This window comes from Sceloporus undulatus, chromosome 1 (assembly GCF_019175285.1).
Source record: "Sceloporus undulatus isolate JIND9_A2432 ecotype Alabama chromosome 1, SceUnd_v1.1, whole genome shotgun sequence".
In the NCBI taxonomy this organism is placed as follows: domain Eukaryota; kingdom Metazoa; phylum Chordata; class Lepidosauria; order Squamata; family Phrynosomatidae; genus Sceloporus; species Sceloporus undulatus.
This window is the reverse complement of record NC_056522.1, coordinates 252,803,844-252,829,674: the sequence shown is the minus strand read 5'-3', so window position 1 is coordinate 252,829,674 and position 25,831 is coordinate 252,803,844. Positions and strand designations below refer to the sequence as shown.

At 40.3% G+C, this 25,831-nt stretch overlaps 1 protein-coding gene across 6 annotated transcripts in view; it reads right to left on the bottom strand.

The window, feature by feature from the left end:
* Nucleotides 1–25,831, bottom strand: part of PLEKHG3 (pleckstrin homology and RhoGEF domain containing G3) — a 64,565-nt gene that overhangs the window by 14,566 nt on the left and 24,168 nt on the right. For 5 of the 6 annotated variants that reach the window (XM_042441017.1, XM_042441026.1, XM_042441052.1 and 2 more), the window contains exons 1-12: nucleotides 18,963–19,038; nucleotides 15,754–16,118; nucleotides 15,056–15,156; nucleotides 12,678–12,747; nucleotides 11,498–11,544; nucleotides 10,392–10,542; nucleotides 8,393–8,524; nucleotides 4,958–5,140; nucleotides 3,229–3,321; nucleotides 2,691–2,777; nucleotides 2,074–2,107; nucleotides 1,299–1,403 (exon numbers count right to left, since the gene is read on the bottom strand). In XM_042441017.1, the coding sequence (XP_042296951.1) occupies nucleotides 1,299–1,403; nucleotides 2,074–2,107; nucleotides 2,691–2,777; nucleotides 3,229–3,321; nucleotides 4,958–5,140; nucleotides 8,393–8,524; nucleotides 10,392–10,542; nucleotides 11,498–11,544; nucleotides 12,678–12,747; nucleotides 15,056–15,156; nucleotides 15,754–16,118; nucleotides 18,963–19,026 (1,432 nt within the window). In that variant the 5' untranslated portion in view covers nucleotides 19,027–19,038. Of the gene's footprint in view, nucleotides 1–1,298; nucleotides 1,404–2,073; nucleotides 2,108–2,690; nucleotides 2,778–3,228; nucleotides 3,322–4,957; nucleotides 5,141–8,392; nucleotides 8,525–10,391; nucleotides 10,543–11,497; nucleotides 11,545–12,677; nucleotides 12,748–15,055; nucleotides 15,157–15,753; nucleotides 16,119–18,962; nucleotides 19,039–25,831 lie in introns of those variants that run through there. The other variant, XM_042441043.1, reaches the window with a different exon arrangement.

Sequence of the window (25,831 nt, the reverse complement as noted above, 5' to 3'; positions counted from 1 at the left end):
TCAGAAGGATGCAAGCCTGAGTCGAGCTTGGGCCCTTTTGCTGGTCTTGAACTTGCAACCTTGTGATGATGATGTAATTATTAGATATTAACCAGCTTTATTTACATACATTTACTTCAAAATTCTGATAATAAATATGTAGATGACACCAACTCCATAACCTGTGAGCAATGAGGGCCTTCCTCCATTTTCATCTCCACTATGGAGCTATCTTTCAGACCTCACGCAATGACATGCTGTCCAGGTCAAGTTGCAGAACTGTCAGCCCTAAAGGCTTTCCAGGTCATGCTACATCTCTTTTCTGTTATCACAGCCATACATCTACAGGTTCCAGGCCTTTCCCCCCTGGTGGTCTCTTCCTTTTCTTAGTTCAATCTGGTCTAATAATTTTATTTCTATTGTTATCTCTCTTGCTGAATTATTTGCCTCTGAAGCTGAAGTTCACAGCGACACTAAGAGGAAAATTCCCACAGAACTATCCAGAATAAACAAGCATGTCCTCTTAGCTCTGTGCTCGCTTGGCTATTCTCTGGTGTGCCAGAGGTCATTAGGCCTCTTGGCAGAGTAACTGTGAACACCTGTCAGCTGTACAATTGTTGCTGTTGTGTGCCTTTAAGTCATTTCTGACTTATGGTGACCCTCAGGTGAACCTATTACTGGGTTTTCTTGGTAAGATTGGTTCAGATGGGGTTTGCCTTTGCCTTCTTCTGAAGCTGAGAGAGTGTCACCCAGTGTGTTTCTATGGCTGAGTGTGGATTCAAACCCTGGTCTACAGAGCCTTAGTCAGTTGCTCAAACTATTCACCATGTTGGTTCTGCACTGTACTATACTGTAGGGTAAAATACAAATGCATGAAAACAACAAATGTGTCAATAAATAAGACCGACTGATAAGATGACACATGAGTGAAAATACTATGGTTCTAGCTTGAAACCTTTAATGAGACATTTGGGCACCATTATCCTTTATACAAGTGCTGCTCAACATATAGACATCAGCAACAATTGACTTGAAATATTCCACCACGATATGATTATGAGCAGCTTCACTACTTTTATCACTGCTAGGATACGTACATTATTATTATTATTATTATTATTATTATTATTATTATTAAACTTTATTTATATAGCGCTGTAAATTTACACAGCACTGTACATAAAATCATTTAATTAGACGGTTCCCTGCCTTCATGCTTACAATCTAAGAAGACACGACACAAAAGGAGAAGGGAATGGTTTTCTAGCCCACTTTCTAGCCCACTTCCCCTTTACCTTTCTAGCCCACTTCCCCTTTACCTGACTGGCGACGCCCTTGCCGGGCATGTTGTGGAATGTCTTCTGTAGGTTGACATGACCAGGATTTCTTCATCCGCTCAGGACTATATTTGTATCGAGCAGGATCTGAAAGGAGGAGGTGGGAGAATCTATCAACTGCCTTTCTGATACAACTAGGCCACAGGCATGTGTGAATCAAGCTAACCTCATTGCTATCCTCTGACTTTTACTACATGTAGCAGCAAGGGAAGTCAGGTTCATTTCTTACCAGGAATGTGTTAATTATGTTAAATTAAAGGAGACAAAGAACAAAACTGGCTCAAGACATTTTGCTACCCAAGGCAAATCTGTCAATGGCACCCACCCTTGACCCCCTGCCCAAAGTCAAGACACATGGTAACCTTGGCCAGCTAAGTTATTTTGTCATCCAAGGAGAAAGTCTCATAAGCATCTCTTCCCTATTCTTGATAGGAAAAGCCTCAACATAAATATTTGCTGCCCTTTTACAACTCTTCAAATTTGCTGCCTGAAATTTGTTAAACTCTGTCTAACAGTAGGGTTGGCTGTACAAGACGCAGCCCTTCATGAAGGGATGACACATTTTATTTTGCTTATTGTTGCTTCTGTTACTGCATAAATTCCTCAAATCAGATGACAGGACCTACAAGGCAGGGTAAATTCTTAGCCTCAAGTGGGAACATTTCAACATATCTACTGGTGGAATCTGTCAATGACAGAGCAGGCAGGAAAAAGGATTCAGGAAACAGCCTTTGAGACAAGAAGAGTGGAAACTTACAGTATGAGTCCATTTCCAAGATGGCTTGTTTGGCCTGAATAACAATAATAAAATATTTTAGCATTCAGGAGTTAAAAAGGACAGCCTTGACCTAACAAGCTAAAGAAACATGGACATTCCTACGGCTCTTCTCTCTCTAAATAAGAAATAGAGAAGAGAAAAGGTAAAGATGCTTCCCTCAGCCTCATCTTCCTCTGCAACTGTTCTAAATATTCCTCATTTTTTCTGTTGGATAAAAGAATTAGGCAAAAAGCCAAATACCAAAAACTATTATACGAATTATTATGGAAACTTTTAGGCCTAGCACAATACAACTAGTCTTTGAGAGATTCAACAAACAGGACCAAATAGGGCTACAAATGTGTGCATAGAGAGAGGCAAGTCCTAGAAACAGACTAAAGCATGGTAAAATACCTAGAAGATGGATATAATGAAGCTTTAGACCAAGGGTGAACCAGAGATTGGTCTATAGCACCCAAGCCCCTAATCAGCACAGGCAGTAAAAGCTGATGTCCAACAACATCTGATACCCCTGCTGTAAATAACAGCAAAACACCCTATGAAGTTTCTGAGTTCCATTCAGCAGACACAGGGAAGAAAGAAGACCTTCCACTTACTTTCTGAGGGATGATGGCATGGTGATTTTCCAGGATCAAACGCTTGATATGGTGAGTCCAAACCCTCTTCTCTTCCCCTGATTTGGCCTGGTAACAAAACATACATTCCTTAAACATGAAAGACTGGGACTCTTCTGACCATGACATAACTCAGCCTTCTGAGTCCCATCTGAAATATACACACTATAGTTCTCAGCTTCTCCAGCACAGAATAACTTTGCACTCTATGATCCCTACATAGCATTCTTACCACCAGACATCTTCCATACACAAATAACACTTGGTCCTACAATACACCACCAGATAGACCTTAATTCCTTGTCCCATCACAAATACCCTGGACCTTGCTTTTGCCACCTTAAAACTCACTTCCTTCCTCAAGGCTTGTCATTCTCACTCAGACCTGCCTTCCTCCAGCATCAGCACTAGCAATAGGAGCATTACCTTGCTCCTTTCCGTCTGCCTGATGATGTCTGCAACTTTGCCCCTTCCCTGCCAACACTGCCCACTTAAGAGTAGCAATGGTTCATCTCCTCACCTGGATATTGTACTGCTGCTTGTTGTGCTTGTAGTGGGTAACAGTGAAGCACAACGAGTCTCGGGTGCTCTCAATCAGCATCAGGGAAGAGCACTGCAGGGCCAGAAGCAGGAGACATGAGTTCAACATAACCTTTACAATTTCAATGGCGGCAGCAACTATTCTTTATCGCCACCATGAAGGACTGCGAGATACTGCCCCCTTTTCCTGGACAACATTCTGAAGTGGTGCTAAGATTTTTTTTCATGGTGGTTGACTTTTGGTGGCTGGAAATAATGTGTGGTGAGGGACTGAGTTCCTAGGTTTGCAATGATGTTTTTTTTCAAAAAAGTATGTTGTGGTCTTTGAGTGGAATGGGTTATGATATATGAAAGTGTCAGAAGTAGAGAAATATATAAAATTTTGATGGCACCCAAAAAGAAAGGGGGAACAGGGGGCTTGGTGAGAGCAAAAGGAAAGCTGGATGGGGCACAACTGAGTGGAGCCTGACAGATTCTGTACTGTCTCAAATTCTAAGTCCAAAACACACTGCAGAAATAATCCAGTTTGAGGCCACTTTTAACTGCCCTGGCTCAATGCTAGGGAATGCAGGGAACTGTAGTTTTGTGAGACCTTTAGCCTTCTCTGTCAGAATGTTCTGGTGCCACAACAAACTATAATTCCCAGGATTCCCTAGCACTGAGGTAAAGCAGTTAAATCAGTCTCAAACTGGATTATTTCTGCAATGTGTTTGGACCAGAGACTTAGAAAATATCACTGCAATTGATACATAAGCCAGTAGCACCCAAAGGACTGCGGAGAGGTGCCTCTGACCATGGGCAAATAATAATAATACCACACTGACTCACATCATTTTTACTCTTAATGAAAATCTATCTAGAAATGTTTTTTGTGGGTTTTTTGGGCTATGTGGCCATGTTCTAGAAGAGTTTCTTCCTGATGTTTCGCCAGCATCTGTGGCTAGCATCTTCAGAGAATGTTTGCCTGGAAATGTGGGTGTATATATACTATGTGAGCCTGGGAATGCAGGAGTGATTTGCATGTGTATTGTTCTGTGCTGATGGCAGGCCTCAGGCTGGGAGGCTAATGCAAAAGAGGATTAGTGTCTGCTAATTGGTGATCATTATCTGCTGGGAAGGGGCATTCTCTGAAGATGCCAGCCACAGATGCTGGCAAAACGTCAGGAAGAAAATCTTCTAGAACATGGTCACATAGCCCCCCCCAAAAAACCACAAAAAACTATGGATGCCGGCCATGAAAGCCTTCATATCTAGAAATGCTACCACCACTATGGTTTTGCAGTCACAATCATTAATGCAAATTAAACTGCTAGGGATGAGGGGGAGAATCTTCCTCTTATCATGCAGTTAGGTACATATCCTATTTGAAGGGCCCCAAATCCACATTAGATTACTTTCAATCATATGTGTCCCTTTGAAAATGGTTCCTTTCAATTCTTCTCCCCTATGAGGCTATTTACAGAATCCTCCTGTGGTGCCACAGGGGTGTGTGTCGTACTGTCGTATTTGCCTTGAGACCCTCTGAACTGGGTCATCAATTCACATACATTTCAGCTGTCAGTTATGAAATCCTACTCAACGAAGGATAAACTTTCTTTTCATCTCTTCTGGCTTAGACTGATACTTGAGATACAAACTCTGTTCCCACAAAAAAAACAAAGACAGGAGGCAGATGACACAGAAGCAGCTATTTCCCTACACCTACTTACTGGAATGTGGCTTTTGTATATGTAGTGATCACTCCGCTTCTTTGTTATCAGCAAAATCTTGTCAAACAAGAAGAAAGTTCTCTCATTTTTGACCCGATGAACACGAAAGGTGCCCTCCAGAACTAATTCCCCATAAGTTGTCAAGTCTGGGCCTTTCCAGTTAATAAGCAATGACTGGATCTCCTGTAATTGGCAAAATAAAGAGCTCAGAGAAGAGATGGAAATTCCCTAAATTTGCAAAGAAAAGTTGTATATCCATTTTACCATGGAAACGCACTGGGTGAACTTGGGGCAAGTCACACTCCCTAAGTCTTGGAGGAAGGCAAAGGCAAACCCACTCTGAACAAACCTTGCCAAAAACAACAACAACAAAAACCACCAGAAAACAACAGCAACACAGCCCTGTGATACATTTTCCTTAGGGTTGCCATAAGTCAGAAATGACTTGAAGGCATATGACAACAACAAAAAACAACAACTTCAGAGTAGCCTAGAAACAGTATGAAGTTAAACACCTTGCTCTGCCCACAGTTCCAGTGACCCCTTCAACAAGTCACCTAAGTTGTGCAGCAATTTGAGATTTTAGAAAGCACTCAAGGAACTATGTCACAGAATAAATTAATTTTCTCAGTACTTAGCTGGTATCTCTCCCAGAGTGCATGTATAATTTTCCCTTTCAAATAATGTTTTCCAAATCTGTCAGCAGACTTAAATGCTGACAGTTAACAAAAATTCAACTGAAGCTTTTCTTTTCATATCTAGAGGATCGCTTTATTTTTTGTAAAGAGAGGAGTACTGGGTATCTGTCCTTTCTTCTACCCCATTTGAAATTTCCTAAGCTCTTTCAATACCAGAAAATGGGAAAGTAGATTGGTTTAGCCTCACAGGATGGTCTGAGAATAGATTCTAAAGAGGACAGTGAATCTAGGTTCCAATTTTTTTTCTTTTTTGTGCATTTATAGTCCAGACATTTAATAAACTATTCAAGCTGGCTCTAGTATCTCCCCTCTGTATTTCAACATTCCTTCTGCATTCAGAGGATTTCAGTTTCACAGGTTAAAGCCAGAATGGGCATTATAATAATAATTCAATCTGAGTTCCTGTGTCATTAGAAGAAATTCCTCTGATAACTTCTGTGTCCATTCCTATTAGAAAGCTAGTAAAGGTGAATGAGTGATACAACTATACAGCTCCCAGACCAGAATGTGCTCTACGTTTTTTTTAAAAAAGCTCTCATCCACACACAAATTGTTTTTAGAAATAGATTTGCTCTCACCACCTTCTTTAAATTTTGACAGACTACTACAAATATCAGTCTTTCGTCTTTAGCAACCTGCTTTTTTTCTTTCTCATCCATATTTACTTTGTATTCCCATGAATATAATCCTGTTGTTATCTTCTGGATGACTAAAGAACTGATTGCCTCAGACTAAATTACTTACCTAGTTACTCAAAACCCTACCCATTGTTTCTGCAGAGCGTCATCATCTTAGTGATCACTCCTTGCTCCAACGCCCTACAGTACTAACTTAATTAGCTAAATGCACAGATGAATATCAAATTAACATCCAACCCCAACCCCCTTGTGCATGTCCAGAACCTTGATAATAGTACAGTAAAATGTAAAAATTAACAGTTAAGAAGTTTGTCAGTAATTTCAAAGAAAATTATTCTTTGGCATTAATGCTGACCAAAGTGGATCCTCACAAGGGTGTTTTCATGGAGGTATAGCCTAAACTTGGGACTTGGAATAATGAGAGGGAGAAATAAGGATGCATGAAAAACAAAAGAATAGGGAAATCTAAAGAAACAGGCATCAAACTTAAATCTGCCAGGGTGCTATTCTGAGAGTATCTACAAAGCTTAAATTCTGTGAGGGTTCCAGCCATTGTAATAAACATTAATATTTAATTAATTAAATTAATAAATACCATTTTTTAAAAAAGGGCTCCAACCTTGGTGGGGCATTTTCAACAGCAGCATAAACCTAAGAATAGGTGATGTTAAATATCAATCAAAGAATGCAGCTGAGATTATGCCTAGAACTTTTCTCTCACTTCCATGCAACTATCTATTGCTGGGAATCATGTGGTTTCTCCAAGGTCATTTTGCAGTGCCAAAACCTCCACCACCTTTCCAGATTTATTTTTTTAATTACTTCTGTACCTGCTATGTTTTGTTTTAGAAAAAGAGATCTGGTTTCCCAAAACCTCAAAACTGACTAGTTTTATATAGAAGGGATGGTGTGGCCTCCAAAAGGTTCAGGGGATGGAAAAATAGCCCCAGATCCCTGAGGCTTGCCCACTTAAGTGGCCTTCAACTAGTAAGTTGGTGAACCCTAAGTGGGTCACAACCCCATCTAAGATGGTTTACACTGATATCATCAGTACCCTCTTATTTTCTTTATTTAAAGTGAAAGCTGTTTGTTTTCAGAAGAAAGGGCAAGTTAACCAGGTGATGAGAGGCAGTGAAAGACAATCCTCCAGCAACCCTGCTTATTGAATAAAAAAGAAAAAAATCAACAGATGTAACTCCCAGCTCTGTACAATGTGATGCAAAATTCTACCAATATGCCATCTGCTATGGAGCTTCTAAAAGGTACTGGAGCCTTGTCCTCCTTTACATCTTCATAGGAAAAGCAGAAAGATGGAGATGCATGCAAACAAAATTTAAAAGTAAGACCTATGTGAAAGGCTGTATCTTAAAAAAGGGCCTGGTTTAAAAAAGAGTGAAGACTACTGTTTTATATTACATGTAATTAGGAGCAGAGAAGAGTATCCAGGTCAGAGGGTGAGGCTTCTATGTAGACAAGCTTGATCCTTTACTCCAGGGATTGCGAAGGGTGTGTAGGGAAATGCAGTGGAATAAATGTGTTTTGTAAAAAGAACACATAGGTTAAATGCCTGGAGCAAGAATTGAAAGGTGTGTTGTTGTGAAGTGACTGAACTAATAACAGGAGAGTGAAACAAGACATACAACAAGACACAGAGCATGCACGCACAGAAGTCTGAAACAGCAAGTTAAATATTACAAACTAGAATGGGGAAAATGGAGCACCATACCAAATAGGAAGAACAAAGCTAGCTGTTTTCTCTGTTTAAAAACAAAACAAAACCCTACAACATAACACCAAAATATTCTTCACTTTAGCCATCAACCCTTTTGGGGTGGGGGAAAAAGCAGGATAGCAGAAAGGGAAGAAATTACAAAGACAGTGATGGCATTTCATTCTCCTTCTGTTTTCCAAGTCAGTTTTATTCTGCCTATACCATTAAGATAATCTGAATTTCCTTTTGGAGTCATGAACACGTGGCATCACCTGACACATCAGAAAGCTATGAATATACCACACTCAGCTATGCTTCACTAGAGCTACCCATCATTCAAGCTGGCTTCACAGACCACACCCAGAACAACTTTCCCTTTTTCAATCACCTGTAGTCGCACAGCATGTTCATGCTTCCTTTTCATGTCATTGATGTACCAAGCCACACAGGTCATGGTGTCAATTGCTTCTTCCACCACTTCATAGCCATCCTCTTCTATGTCAAAGTGCTTTGCTATCTCCTGGAGAAAAACCACACAAAGAAAAATAAGACAAAAGCTGTAACGCTAGGAGACCAGCAGAAAACGCAATGACCAAATAATCTCATACAGTTTTGGAACTTGTCTAAATTTGAAAATAAATGTTAGGCTGTTGTACCACAGTGTTTGTGCTCTATTTGTATCTAGCCATCAGCTTATAAAGTTGTAGAATCACACTGGTTCTATGTTAGCACAGTCTTGGGTTATCTATGGTTGCTTGTATGTTAGTTTATTTGATAACACTGCTGGTGGGGCTCACCCTCAAGTTTGTTTGTTAAGATACAAATGGGGAACATTTTAACAAACCATGAAGTTCAATTTGGAATGGACAAAAGTAGTATAGGGAAAGACAAAGAAAAGAGCATGGACTTTGTTGCAGCTTAAGGGTTAGTAAATTTCCACCCTCAGTCTGTGGACCTTCTTACATTTTATCAGGAAGAATTATCTTGTTCTACAAAAACACACTAATGACCACTACTGGAAAGAATATTTCAGATTTAGGAATCATGTGCTGCAGCTACACATCAAGCTGAGCTGTTTTACCTTTAACCACCCACAGAAAGAACTGTAATTCTAAAAGTGTTTTGCAAAAATTGGATTCTCCTAAACACTTTCACAAGGAAACAATTTCCTCAGTTTCTTGTGGGAAACATAATAGTTAAACCAATTTAAACCAGTTCAGGCTTGTACTGCAGATGTAGCTACAAGTACATCCCTGAATAAAAGTAAGCTAAAATCTAGACAATATTGGCTTGAGTGAATGGTCTGTCCAATATTTCAGGTGTATGTTCTCAGGGCAGACATATTGGTGTCTTGCTGTTTACAGAAAGTTCTTTCATCTAGTCATCTCTGAAAAGAAGAGGGCAGGTGATATTAGTTTCTTTTTATTCCCTATTCTTTCTGCAGGCCTTCACTTGTGCCCCCAAACCTGCTCCAGACTGGATGACTCTCTGAAATAGCATGAGAGGTAACATGGTGGACTGCAGAAGAAAAGAAAAATGTATGAAAACAGACTTTTTCTTCCAATTCTCTTCCATTCATAGAAGCCATTGGATGAAAATACACCACTGGATACACCTCAAGGATGATCCATCATTTTGGCCAGTATTTAAGGGCTAATTTCTGTTTACATGATCACAACATATCAACTAAAATGCAAATCTGATTCCCTGCTAGAAACATGACATTAGAAAATGGTTCTAAAGTAAACAGATTCTGGGTGGCCAAACTCTCAAGTAATTCCCACAATATACTTCTACCTACATGATACTAGGACCCGGAGCAATGGATGCAAGTTACAGGAAAAGAGATTCCACCTCAACATTAGGAGGAACTTCCTGACAGTAAGGGCTATTCAACAGCAGAACACACTCCCTTGGAGAGTAGTGGAGTCTCCTTCCTTGGAGGTCTCTAAACAGAGGTTGGATGGCCATTGTCGGGGATGCTTTGATTGAGATTTCCTGCATGGCAGGGGGTTGGACTGGATGGCCCTTGCAGCCCCTTCCAACTCTACGATTCTATGATTCTATGTGACCCATGTAGGCAAAGGTAATCTGCATGGCCACAAAAAAGAGTTTCACCTGATTTGGGGATTGCTGTAATGTTTTTTCCCCTTTTGTTTTATGCTGCCTTTATTTTTCTGGTGTTATTTTTTATTTTCTATTTTCTATCTAAATTTTGTTTTATAGTTTTTTTATAAGAAACCATCCAGAGAACCAATTCAGCTATGAGATTACATTATTAATTATGCCACACAGATTTCTTTTTTTTGTTTTGTTTTGTTTTGAGGGTCATACTTTTGGATCTCAAAGCTACAATGCAAGAAACCTGTTGTGATAATATATATTACCTGAAGAAGCAAGTGATATTTGAGAATGCGCTGAACAGGCTTGAGAAGGTAGGAGCCAAGGGGCAATGAGTGACGGATTTGCTCTTGCCTCTCACGGAAGAATTTGGCCAGCTGTTTGTTCCTCATGCATTCAGTCAGAGCAGCTACAGAACTGGTGGGAGAACCCAGCAGAAAATGAATGACATCAAAGATCAAAGCAAACAATCTCCTGTATTACCTCAAGGATGAGAGACAGGTATGTTCAAATACTCAGGCAAGGGCCTGCAATAGAAGACACATCGTGAAATGACATCACTCACTGGAAAAGATCCTTGGTAAAGTGTAAGTAAGTAGAAAAAGAAAAAGATCGTATAACAGGTGGATTGGCTCAATCTAAGACAGTGTTTCTCAACCTGTGGGTCACAATCCCTTTGGGGGTCGAATAACCCTTTCATGGGGATCGCCTAAGACCATTGGAAAACACATATTTCCAATATGTGTTTAGGAACCGAGACACAGCAATTTTATGGTTGGGAGTCATCATAACATGAGGAACTGTATTAAAGGGTCACGGCATTAGGAAGATTAAGAACCACTGATCTAAGAGGTTATGGACCTGAGTTTGCAAGACATGAAGCAGGGCTGTTAATAACTGGGGTACTTGGAGGTCTCTCATTCATAGGATCACCATAAGTCAAAGCTGGCTGGACAGGATATAATACCACAAAATACACAGCCCTACATATACAGTCTATTCACTCAACAGAGGCTGCCCAGAAGCCTTTCATATATAAAACATTTCAGCACTCATTAAGAAAGAATGAACTGTCCAAAAAAATTATTAGAGAGTATAGAAATTATTACACTTGTCCCTTGGCATTTGCGGTCTTGCTTTTTGTGTCCCTTGGTCTTTCATGAATGGCAAGCACAGAGGGACAAACTGGTGCATGCACCTGCAGGCCACCCACAGGGCCATGCACATGAGCATGTGGCCATTCAAACCAATGGGGCTTGAATATTTGCGATTTTTTGTTTTCACCATTGGGGGTGGGGGTGGTCTGGAACTGATCCCCCGTGAAAATGGAAGGGCAACTGTACATCCTTTCTGCATCACAAAAGATACTCACTTTGGGTAGTTATTGCAGTACTGAGTATATATATCAAAGTCTTGGCTCTGTTGGGGAAAGAAAAAGAGAGGGAGAAATGAACAATGGATTTATATTCACCTTACACCCAGTAGTGATCATTTCAATTGTCCAGCTCTTGCCTTTGTTACCTAGAGAAAGGTGGGGAGGGGACTGGGAAGAACCCACCAGCTATCGGTATTATTTTAATTGTTGGGGGAATCAGATTTGTAAGAGGCTGGATGACTTTTAGGGCCATTTGCACCTGTTATTACCAGTAATAATTTCTCAGTTATTACCAGTAATAACTGAGAAGAACTCCAGGACTGGAGTGAATTAAAAGTTTTATTTGGAAAAATAGCAGACATACACAATAGTGATTCATATCAACAGGGCATTCAGAACTAACCGAAATGGAAATATGGAAATGGGATAGCAGAGTTTTAGGGTTTTGCAGAGTGTGTGTGATAATTAGCTGCCCAAAGAGTAGACCACAGAAGGATGGAGTGGCTAAGACTGGGAGGTCTGAGGGCAGCAAGGCTGCACACACAGAGGGCAGCCTGCTATGGGCTATCTGATGAGGTAACAAAAGCTGGATGTCGGTTTCCCAGAAATCAACAATGGCATTCTGGACTGGTTGAGAGCTTTAATTTTAGTATGACAAAAACAGTGACTGGATCAGGATATTCCCAGAATGGATGGGAAGGGAAGTTTCCCTGGGAACACAACAGGGGATAGGCAGAGAAGTTGACTTAGTGCTTTGGGAGCAAGAAGATCCTTTGTCTCAATGTGCAAGAGGAAATGCAGATGACTTGGGGGAAGAAAGGAACTCTGAGAACACATATTCAGATTTGATTGTCTTATTACCTGAATGTGCACATGCCTCAGGACACACTCCTGGGAAACTGACCTAGTGTTCCTGAAAAATAATTGATCTCTCAAGAACATGCTGTCTCCAGATGTGAAATATGAAATATGGGGACCCCAAAATACAGTGTTGGCTATATAGGGTGTGCTAACCCCTCTCAAGAAGACCCAGGATTAGCCTCTGATCTCTCATCACTTTTGTGGAAACACTCCAATAAGGATGGGAAAGGAATGTCACCGTGCCACTGCCTGTTGGGTTGCTCCTTCATAATCTGTCAGAGATTTACCACAATGTTATAACTCCTCTTCTGCTTACCCTGTCCACAAAACATCTTGCCACAGCAACAGGGTCATTATGGCAGCTGTCCAAATCTTGCAGGAGCTCACTGAGCAGAAATTGAAAGAGAAAGAGTAATTTATCACTCAGTCAGACATCCACATACAAGGTATTCTTGTTTAGTGTATTTGAAGACACAGCAGCACAGCACAGGCACCCCATAAATCAGTGAGGACATGCTGCAGGCAAACTGCAAGACAAACTCTTCACTCCCTCCGTTCCCCCAGTTTAGAAGCAGAATGCAGGGTAGCCAATCATGCAAAGTATTTGGGTGCAGTACCCACCTGGAGAGGGGCAGCCCTTCCACTGCTGCCAGGGGAGTCAAAAAACACAAAGCAGATGTTACACAGAAAGAGATGCACTCTCTGGTTAAAATGACTAACCTATCCTTCTGTTCCATTCAGGAAATTATTTCCAGTACCAGTGCTAGGGTTTTATTGACCCAAACCAGCAGAATTTCCCAGAACATGGAAAAGTGACTTCTGAAGCTACATGTCTCAGAATCCCCTAGTCAGCAGGGACGATTCTGGGAGCCATAGTCCAAACAAACAAACAAAACCCAAACCACTTTTCCACATGCTAGGATTTACCTGCCATAGTTTCACAAAGACATGTTGTGGAACAATTTCTGCCCTGAGGAACTTGTAATTTAATAAGGTAAAACACAAGAGAGGAAACAGGTTCACAGAACTGCCAAGCAAGCAACTAAACATCCACTTATCTGGGAGCAATGTGAACTCAGGCTGCTCCTCTCCAAATTACTTCCTTGTACAGAGAGAGTTGTGACTTCTCTGTTCTAGGGCAACAATATCTCTTTCAAGCCAAATGTACCAAGAAGATGCTGTTACAGCTGAATGTCTTTCTTAGTCACAGCCCAGCAATACTGAAGGAAATCCCAAGAGTCAAATAGCCATGTCAGTATTTTGGAGTCTTTGGGAATGGAGAAAACTCTTCTGGTTACATCTGAAAGTACAGTTGTCCTTCCATATGCATGAATTCTTTATCCACAGATTCAACCATCCATGGCTTGCTAACATTTTAAAAATATATAAATTCCAAAAACAAACCTTGATGTTGCCATTTTATATAGGGGATACCATTTTACTATGCCTTTGTATTTACTGAGACTTGAGCATCCATAGATTTTGGTATCCATGTGGGTTCCTAGAACTAAATCCCAGCAGACATCAAGGGTGCACTGTATTTAGGACTCCAATTTCCAATAATAACAGGAGTGAGGAAAAGGGAAAGCTACTCTTCTTTACATGGACATATCAAAACCTTATTGATCATACCATCTATCCTTTCAGCCAGAATTTACTTGATAATAGTAAATGGGCAATAACCTATCCTTATTATCATCCACTGAGACTTTTCAGTGGTAGGTTGAAAGGAATTTCAAGTTCATAACAGGTATGTAACAAACATCTGTCCTCAAGTAGCCAAAGCAAGGAATAAATATTTATTTTCTGTGTACAGATATAACCATTCCATACATTAATGGATGGTTGAGTGGTTCCAGAATAAACTCAGCACTGAAGTACAATATGAAACAATAAGAACTATTAACTATTAAAACAATCCAATCAACATTCACGATTCTAAGAAGTAAATTATTTTACAAAGTTTTTTATGGCAACAAAGAGACTATAAAGATGGCACTATGTGATCTTCTTTGGGAAGGGTGTTCTTGAACCAGGATAACACCATTAAAGAGTACCCCTCCCCCAAAAAAGTTATGTACCTCACTTGATTAAGCAGGGGCACTCAAAATAGGGCTTTTGAAGAAGATCTTAATGTTTAGATAAGTACATGCATGACAGAACATTTTTTTCAGGCAAACTGGTCCCATTTCAGGGCTTCAGTCAAAACCAGTACATCAAACAGGGGCTGGAACAAGAACAGGATAAACCATGGCATGGCTAGTTTGCTGTTTGTAAGACCTGCTAATAGATCTACATTGATAGGGTAAAATAGGATTGTAGGAGTCTCATGCTTGCCTTCTACCTGTCCCACTGCTATGACCAAACCCTTTAGGGAAGGCTACATCTGCTGTATTTTTCAAAGAGGAATGAGAGGTGCATCTACACTGTAGAAATAATGCAGTTTGACACAGCTTTAATTGCAGTGACTCTATTGTACAGAATCCTGAGATTTGTAGTTTTGTGAGGCACCAACACCCTTTAGCAGAGAAGGCTAAAGATCTTGTAAAACTAAACATCCCAGGATTCTGTAGGATGGAGTTGCAGCACTTAAAGTGGTGTCAAACTGCATTATTTCTATAATGTAGAAGTGTGCTAAGAGAGAAATTGTGGGGATGCCAAAATAGCTATTGCTAATACATAAACTATACTCACCTATTTAACTCGTAGATATCCTCAATATTCCCAAAGAGTGCACTGACTTGTTCCGGTCGCAACAGCAGCTCTTGCATGTCTATGATCTTCCCCAAGTAATTCTGCCAAGCCACAGTATGCCATGAGCATTGCCACACAGACAGAAAGCAAAAAATTAGAACATTACAATAGATTGCTCCTCCACCTACATGTGTAACGGTGGTAGCCAAGTCAAGGGAGAGTATATATAACCCAGACCCCCTTTTTACATATTTCCAAAGGTGGTCAACAACTCCAAAAGCATGTCATATAGTTTCAGTAAAGTGTGGAACCTTGTGGGGCTGCACTCTAGTTCCCAGAATCCCCTAGCCATCAAGGCCACTGACTGAATTTCAAGCATAACATGGAGACAGACGAAATTCACAGCAGCATACACAAACTATTATTTTATTCACATGCCATGAATATATATTCCTCATTCAAAGGAACTGAGAGAAGAGCACAAAGGTTCTGACCAGCAAAACACTGCAAGGCCTTCTTGGCCAGACAAATCCATCAGATCCTCTAAACCTCCTGCTTTGACCTGGGTCTCCTATGGTAGACTGAAGAAACCTTTAATGCCAAAACAGAATGATGGGAGGCCCGTATGACATGTAACACAGCAATGAACTGAAGAAATATGTCACAACATGCAGGCTAAGCATGACACGCAGACTTACCTCTACAATACTTCGCAAATCCCGGACATACATGCGCTCCGATTCCACAATCTCCAACACCACACGCTCTAGATAGCTCAGTTTGGAGTGGGAGGCAGAAGAAGAAAGGGAAGGGCTCTTCAAAGTTCGCCAGGGTCCTGAGGCAGCATTGTTGTTGGCATTGTGCAGCAGTCCAACCCTCAAGGAGGTTGCATCAGCAGGTGTTGGCGCCAGGTCATTCCAATCCTCCATAATGTGGTTAGCATTGGTCAGGGATCCAGGCAGCTGGGTCACAGGGGGTCCTGAGGAGTTCATGTCTGAAGAAGCAGAATCTGGAATCCTTTCATTTCTTCCAGGATAGGGAGCAACCAGGAATCTGGGGAACTCTGTGAAAAGAGGGAGAGAAAACACATTTTTAAGGAGCCCTGAAAATGTAAAGCTGAATTGTGCAAGTTATGACAGGCAGGAGTTAGAGAAAGCGACAGGTTATGCATTGTTTTAAATTAAAGTGATTTAAATCAAACTTGAAATCATCAAGAAAACAACTGATTTGAAATCAAACATACAAAGGAACAATAAACATTTCTTGAAGATTAAATGACCAGAGCTTCCCAGAATCAAGGCTGATAGTTACAGAGGGGTGTGTGTGTGTGTGTGTCTGCCTTCAAGTCACCTGTCGATTTCTGGCAAACAGACGAATTTCATAGGATTTTCTTAGGCAATTAATACCCAGAGGTTCCTTCCTGAGAAATACAGCCTACAGCACATGGTATTCATTGGTAGTCTCCCATCCAAGAGCTGACCCTGCTTAGCTTCCCAGATCAGACATGATCCAGTGCCTTTAAGATATTTAGGAGGATGGTTATAGTTAGTGGGCAGAAACAGAGCACTCGACTTATTATGTCTTCATGTTAAACATCACATTTTGGTCAGCGAGATTTTCAGCAAATCTTCCCTTAAAGAAGCAGAACTATGTGACTGAGTTCTACAGCCTGTTTCCAATGGCTGCAGACAGAGCAGTGAGCTTTGTTCAAAGTGTATGCCAAAAACAGATTCAGTGTCAAGAAAAAAGACAGAGATTTAATATGAGTGAATAATTCTGTTAATCAATAACTGGGTTCAGATTCCAGGTAAATCATGGCCACACTGGCTGTCATGGTGAAAAGATACTATCTCACAGTCTAAGTTTCTTGCCTGTAAAATGGGATTAATGGAGCAATTTAAAGGGACTTGTGAGGACCAACAAGATAAGGATTGAAAACTAAAGGAGTTACGCAAATAAGGACTACCAGTAAGAAGAATTGCCTGCAATAACACAAGTCAATGTTTTTTAAGGTGCTTCTTTGTATCTTATATTTGTGAAGTAGTTTCAAACGTTAAAATGTGTTTTTCCTGATAATTCAAAATGAATAGCCTATCTTAAGTCTTCAATAAGTTAAATAGTCATAAAGAGCACTTTTATTTTAAATATTGCCCCTAGCACAGACTTTCCCCTCAGTCCAGAGTGGGGGAAATTATTTTTTAAAGGGGGGAAATATGACTGTGGATTTTTAGCATTAAGAGCAAACATTTTTATTGAAATAAGACTAGTGAGTAATATTTAGTGGTCCCCCTCAAACAATATGGTTTTAAAATACTATCTGAAGGTAAGTTAATAAAACATACCCACCCAGGTCAACATTAACAATTTCCTAAAACTGAAATTTTGATACCAGCCCACGAACTGATATATGACATGGTCAGGGAAGCACCAGGTTCTCTATTTTAATGTAGGGCTTAGCAACAAGAAGACAAATGTTGGATGAAATATCTGCAACCAACACAATGTTTGTTACCCCGAAAGCCTCTGGGTTTCACTATCCATCTGCGACACTACAAAAGCAAATAATGCTGCTCCAATGAAGTACGGTACTTAACTACTGACATAGCCAAACAATAACTGTAAAGTAAAGGGAGAGATGGCTCCTCAGGGCACCTTCATTCCCTGCCCAGGTTTCATGCTGAGTAGGGCCTGTCTATTTAGGCCACAGGCAACACTACTCAGATCAACACAGATCATGCAGTATGAGCAACATTACAATAGTGCCTCCCAAAGGGTACCTGTGTTTTGAAGGAAACTCCTTTGCTTCCTTTCTACACAAGCATCAAATCACAACTTCCCATCACTTTCAATTAAGTGGGATGAAGGATTTGTTATGAGAGACATAACAGATGCTGCTGACACTTTGGAGGGGATTGCACAGTTGTGACTTATGACAGCCAGGAAGTCTATGGGCAGTAACACAAATCCATTCCTTTTCTATGCATTACCTTGAATTGTGACTTGCGGGGGAATTGTACACAAATCCATCTGAGCAATTTCTAACTGCACACAGAAATACTTTCATCATCAAAGTCATGATGGGTTACCTGCTAAACGTCTAAGTAGAAATTATCAATTAGTTGTCTGATAAATTACCCAAACGCTTCCAGTGAAAATGCTTAAGTCAAAGATGCAAACATTTTCAGCCTCAAAGGACACATCTAACATTGGCTCAGGACCACAGACACACTTCTCAGTGCAGAACACATCTCAGTATACTCCCATCTCTCAGTGATCTCAGCATCCAAAAAACACCATTTCCACATTGTGATATGGCAAAATGTTGATGGGATTTTTCAGGGAGTGGCTAAGGGCCAAATGCTCTGAGATACAGACTGTGCATTTCTGGTGTTACAAGCACTGCTGGCCAGGTCCTATCTTTTAAACTCCCTCTGAAGTACCAAGTCAAAGAACAGTGAGAGGTTTTTCTCAAGCCCTCAAGAAGACATTGAGGGTTGCATCACAATACAATACAAATGTACACTATGACATTTAAAGTTCCTATGAGTTTCTCTTTTTGCCTGGATGTCCTGCCAGCACACTTGTTCTTTCCTCTACACCTTGCATCGAGTCCAGCATTCACATGACACACACACATACAACTTAAACACACCCTCACTCTGATACAGGCACATATCCTTCCCTACCTGCCATTTACCATTGGCTTCAAAAAGCTCACCAAAGCAGACAAGCAAGTGGCAACAGGTCTGTGCTTTTTAGGCACCATTTCTGCAATTCATCTTGAATTTCTTTTTGGTTGCTATTAGCATACTTTCCTTGCTCCATAATTCACACCGCAAAGCCCTTGCAAAACTAAATTAAAGAAATCGTCCCAGCTTTTACCAAGGAGAACTCAACTTTTCCTTACCAAGCAGCTTAACAATTTGTGACGGAAGCCACTCAAGAGTATTCTTCTCCTCCCAGATCAACATCTCTCTCTTTTGTCTACCCGCCAGTCTGAGTTAGTGCTGCAGTGGGTAAATCTGCCAGATGAAGCTGGCCTGGGAACAGCCTATGAACCTTGAACAGCTGGTGAAGGTGTGGAGGGCACTGATGTCATCTCCCACACACACATATAAACACCACACCCAGAAAAATCTGGTTCGTATTTCCCACTAAGGACTTCAGCCAACATGCACTCATGGAAAAAGAGGGAGGGAAGCAGCACAATCACTCTCTCTTTGAACATCTAGAAATCATTACTGAGTTGACAAGCCACAAAAATGGAGCCTATTCTAACTGGATTTCCCCATCTCTCAAACAGCCCAGGAGGAACCAAGATTTATGTTCAAATAAACCCATTTATCCGAAGGGGTTTCCCTGTGTGGCTCTAAAATAAGGAACTTATTATTGACTTTTTTTTGGGAGGGGTACAAAATCGCTGAAATTTCATTGTGTACTTTTCTACTGTAGTATTAGTCAAGTTTATTGACCAAGCAATGAAAGAGAAACTTCATGGTATGTTGGATATTCTGCAACTAGATATCAAATGTATATAACAATCTTACAACCCTAATTTTCAATTTTGAAACTCTTTGTTGCATGTACACACACACACACACTTTTAACAACTATTTAAATAATAATAATAAAAACTAACTTAAAAAAAACAAACATTGGGGTCTAATTGCAGGCAAACCCTTTGTCCTGAAAAAAACATCCTAGTGTTTGAGAGGAGTGGGGCAAACAGTTGTGTTCACTGCAAGAATCACATGAGGAACTGGGAGTCCAGCATGCTATGAGGCACCAAATTATGTTTTCATAAAAATCTCTTTTAAAGAGTGCACTTTGAATTCTCAACGCTTTCTTAATTTCCTATATTTTGTAGCAATATAGCCCTCTATATTGCAACCTCAATTTGTACCAAATTCTTGCCAGAAACTAGAGAAGTTACTTTTGGGGATTACAATAACCTATTACATTTACGCTATTTGAAAGGCCAAAAACATATATATGTTTAAGCTCTGTTTGTACATTCATCCCTCCACATTTGTGGCTTTGACTTTTGCAGATTTGATTATTCATGAATTTTATTAATATGTTCTCTGTAGATAACTCCTCTAGCGCAATTCTATGGTCATCTTTAACCAAAAGTTGTACTGAAGAGCCTAGAGATTCCTAGAGAGAACACTCCACTAGGCATTTGTAGCTGCTTCAGCGCAATACCCTAAATAAATAAATGAGTGGAACATGGGATGTTGTAGCTCCTGGCTGAAACAAATAAACTGAAATGAAGCCTGGGGTAATGTGTGAAATGGTCCGTGATTCTGGCTGCACTGACTTTTCATCTGAGCAGCAGCATCTGTCTGATAAAGGATCATTCTTCTCCGATCAGGGACATGTCCTCAAAGAATGATTACAGAGACACTGCTTGCACACATACCCAAAATATTACCCATCACCTCCCAGGCTCACCAGTTCACAACTTAATCTGTCTTCCCATCTTGGCAGCTAGACATGCAGCACACCCTTTGTTTCGAATCAAGCTGCCTTCTGTAGATCTGACTCACACTGAAATTTGGTGACATAACATCTAGGACTCATCTGATCCTATGTAAGAAGAGTAGGGATGGCTGAGAATTTCCTTTCATCTTTTGATTTAATGCATTTCTTCATATTCGTAATAGAAAGAGCTTAGGGTTTTAAAAAATCAAACATGCGAGAAACAAAAATTAACACATTCAACACTGTCAGATTCAAACTGTCACCGGATGGTGTGATAGCACACAAACTGAGTGCCTACAAAATATTTGAGCAGGATCATAATCTCAAGCCACAGGATGTGATGCAAGGCAGAAAACAACAGGCAACTCCCTGATCACACAAGATAGAGAAAGAGGAGGAAGGAAATAGCCTGGCCAGTTGGTGGCAGCAAAGAAGAGAAAGTACACTTGCTTAAACCATCCAATTGCTAAAATTATGTTTTCAATTTAAATACATTTTAAATTATTTTTTAAATGTGAAGAATAATTTTTCCAAGAGGAAGAAGGCAGCACTATGGCTAACTGGGGGTGAGAGCGTCAGTTCATCAGACTAAGCAGAAATGTGCAGTAAGGAAACAATATTTAAACAATCCAGTATCTCTAATCATAAAACACAGAGTTGGAAGAGACCACAAGGGCCATCCAGTCCCAACCCCTGCCATGCAGGAAATCACAACCAAAGCATCCCCGACAGATGGCCATCCAGCTCCGTTTTGAAGACCTCAAGGAGGGAGACTCCACTACACTCTGAGGGAGTGTTGGTCCCCTGTCAAACAGCCTTACTGTCAGGAATTCTGTCCTATGTTGAGGTGGAATCTCTTTTCCTGTACTTGCATCATTGGCTCCAGGTCCGAGTTCTGGAGCAGCAGAAAACAAGCTTGCCCCTCCGTCAATATACATCCCTTCAAATATTAAACAGAGCTATCATATACCTTTCAGAACTGGGGGACCCCCGAAAGGAGGAGGATAGTGACAGGGTATTTTAAATAGTGAATGCATCCCATCCTTGAAGCAGATTCTGCCTTTGGAAGTATGAATGATACTTTCTTTCAACCTGTATCGAGTTTCTATCACTAAGCAAATATTTATTTGGAGTGCACAGCCTCTACATCCTTCTTGGGACCTCTATTTGGGCTTACTGACATGGGATGCCAGTCCAGACAGTGGCATTTATGTATTAAAAACCTTTTTATACCATACACAGATGCTATATATTATATTATTATGCCATTTACCATGAAATTATTATTTTTGTCAGAGATTTTAATCTGTACTATTTTTTAAATTGAAAACTGTCTTGATACTAAAATAACCAATACTACTGATAAATCATTTGATTATACTCAGATTCTCATTAGATGTGCTTGTGTTTCTTTGTTATTTCTGGCTTGCCTTATTGGTCAAACAGATCTCCACTCAGAACTACATGCTGGGATACAAGAGTCAGTGTGGTACAGCAGTTGAGTGTGGGATTGTTGGGATCACCCACAAATTACTCATACGGTAGTTGCCAGGACCAAAATTTAATGAAATTAAACATGAATTTAACAGACTTTGGATTTACCTAGCCAAATGCAATTCATTTTTTATTTCATTTTTGCTGATGTAAGGCCACTGATAGTCAACTGGACCAATTTGTTTGGGGGTTTCTCTTTGATCAAGTGTCTTTTGGTTCTTGAAATCTAAGTGATCTGCAGAATAGCTCAAGGCCAACCCATGAACAGATGGCAGAAAAGGTGAATCATATTGCATTTGTCATTTCAAATACAACTCAGAAATTTTAAACTTCCAGACAGTTTAGTCAGATTAATTCTTTTATCTGAAAAAAGCAGTTCATACTTCAGAGACAGAAAGAAATGAAAGAGACAGGTCAATTAGAATTTGCTACTTTTCCTGGTTGCTGTTCTTCAACAGTTTACCTAGAAACATGCTCTTTTATTTTCATCTCTAAGATATCACCACCTAGTTTCAAGCATCTCCAGAGCATTTGAATCATTTAAACTAATTACTGTTTTTTTTTTTAGGAACTCATTTCAAGTTCAGGCAGCCAAGAGAAAGCAGATTTCACAGAAGAACTACTTTAAACTGTTTCCTTGTGTTGTTCATTCATTTTTGTTCCATTTAATTTTTAGATGTTGCCAAAGGCTACACTGCTTAAAGCATGTCAGTAGAATACAAATGTATGACTCGGGAACAGCAAGAACAGTGTTACTCAACGTTCATATCTATAAAGGAATTGAAAGTGGCAGTGGGAAACACAAGCTCATCTTGCTTTCCAAATATCCGTTTACTATATGGCGTAAGACAAAAAACAAATCCACCCCAACATCCCCAGGACACCATGTGGCCAGCCTTTGTACTGAGCCCTATTTCTACTTGGTTTTCTGCTTTCACGTGCCCCATTGCCTAAACATGTCAGGAGCTCATGTGATCATTCTCTTCAGTTTAAATCCAATGCTGAGAAGCAAAATAATATTTTTTAAAAAACCTTCTCTGTCTTCTTACGTGTAATACAATCCCAGCATATTTATTTGGAAGTTACCAACTGTGTTCAGTGGAATCTATTTCATTATTATAACTGAACAAATCTTGCCAGAAAAACCCTGTGATGGGTTTGCCAGAGTCACCATCAGTCGGAAGACTTGAAGACACACAACCACGACAACAAGTGTCCACAGGATTGCAGCCCTGCACATGAGGAAGTCCGGACAACATATTCTTGATTTTGAGAAGACTGAAAATATCAATACATGTTTGTGACAAAAAAAAGGGTTGCTGGAATATTTAACCCCTCAAGAAACAAAAACTCAGCATTCACAGCAAGTAACCAAACACACTTAAATACAGTATCCTGGCAAACTACAACACAGCTGCCATGGCCAGCTGTATCTGCATTAGCACCAAATGCAAAATGAGAGGAAACTGTGGCCTGTTACAGACAGCCAAAATAAAGCTGCTTCGAGTCACAGTGGAGGTTGGTGTTTCAATGATGCGTGCGTCCTAAGAGTCCAGAAGTCGACCAACCACACTCCGTCCTAGGGCTGGAGCATGGCTGTGTGTGACTTCTGGACTCTAGGACGCATGCATCATTGAAATACCATACCTCCACGGTGACTCGAAGCAGCTTTATTTTGGCTGTCTGTAAGCCTGTGTTTGGCAACTGGGGATAGTTTTGACCTGAGTGATGTGAAACTGAAAGGGGGGTGGAGGACCGTCTTCCAGTTATTGGAAACAGACTTATTTCAGTTAGATCGAGAGCCAGTATGGTGGCAGGTAGTGGGGCGGAGGGGGGGGGGAGGTGTAAGGGGGGGGAGGCTCGTATGCAGTGTATAATTTGACAAATGACATACAGTGTGCGGGGGGCGATGTTCTTCTTCAGGGGGGATGAGAAAATATGAGAAGCACTGGATGGGCTTGAATTGGACTACACTTGGAGTCGGTTGATTCCCACTCGGCCATAGAAACCCACTGGGTGAGTCACACACTGTCAGCCCCAGAAAACCTATGATAGGGGCTCCAGTCAGAAATGACTTGAAGGCACACAACAACAACAAATTTCAACAATCACCTCTCTGTTTCAGAGCACTGATATCTATAGATCTTTTTATGTAACCAAGTTTCAGGCACACACATATCAGGTTCCAACACACAGGAATATATGGATTTCCCAAATGCAGAAATGGACAATTGTCCAAAGAGACAAATGAAAGGAAAGAGAGGAGGGCCTATAGGAAAGTTACATAATTCATATTAGAAGGAGGGACTAGTATAAACACACAACAAATTTCATAGAGTAATTTAAAATATGTGGAACAAAAAAAGCAACAACACAACAGAACAGAATGAAATGGGGTGGGCAGTAGGAAAGGTCAGCATATGAATGTAGAATTAAAAAGTCTCTCTCCATGTATTTGTTAACCATGCCAGTATTTCAGTTCCGAGAGAAAAACTATGGATAAATAGAAACAATCAGTCTGTCACGGATAAAACCTTTAACAAAGTTATCTTGACATCTCACAGAACCGGTATAAAGCAACGTGTAGCCCCCAGATGTTGTCAGGCTACAATTCCCATCATTCTTTAAAATTAGCTATACTGGACGTAAGCTTAAAGGAGGCCCACATTTTCCCTACTCTGGTCTAGAAGACCATCATGTCATAACATCTATTTCTCAAAATAACTGAGATGAAACTAAGGTAGCCCCAACACTACTGTATGGACTGGAATGGGGTAGAGGGAGCCACGGGGTATAGCAGTTTTATCTGGGACCCAAGGGATGCATCTACACTTCAGAAATAAGCCAGTTTGACACCACTTAACTGCCATGGTTCAATGCATAGAATTCTGAGAACTGTAGTTTGGTGTGGCATCAAAGCTCTCGTGACAGAGAATGCTAAGTATCTCACAAAACTACAATTCCCAGAATTCCATAGCATTGAGCCATGCCAGTTGAAGTGGTGGTCAACGGGATTTTCTGCAGTGGGATGCAGCCTAAGCAACACTGGCAAACCACATTCTCTCGCCTCAGAGGAAGGCAAAGGCAAATCCCTTGAACAAATCTTGTAAAAATTTTAAAAAAACATGAAAATATTAACTTCAATTTAAAAGTTAGAGACACACAGTCCCTTTTTTAAAGAGCTAAGAGATTGCTCTAATGGAACTGGTGTTCTGTCCCAGTTCAGAATTATGTTTTCATCTGTATATTGCCCAAGTACAACTCTTTTGGCTCCTTCGTATAGTCTGTTAGTTACTGACCTGCCCTGACTATGGTGTCATGTCAGATAGATTGTCCTTACAGATCTGCTTTCCATGGTCTGGTTTCTGCAGCTACTTATTTTGCAGCCTGAAAGACCTTGGGTTTTTTTAACCCTCATTAATAGAAGCATCAATGACTAAGATCTTCAGCATTTGAGGGGGGGGGGTCACTGAGGGAACCTCCCTATAAATGCTTACCTTCTCAGGCTTCTACTGATTTTGGTTTCTCAATATGAGACACCTGGCATTTGACCTATACCCATTTCAACTGACAGAACCACCACCAGTTTTGCTTCAGTTACCTTATGGTTTTATGTTACTAGTAAGGCATTATGTGTGTTTAATTGTGTTGTGTATTTAATATGTTGTACGCCACCTCTGCCTGAGGGGAGACAGGAAATAAACATTATTTATTTATTTATAAACAGCTTTGCATTTAGTATATTTTGAAAAATGTTATCAGCCTAATAATAATAATAAAATAATATAATAATAGTTT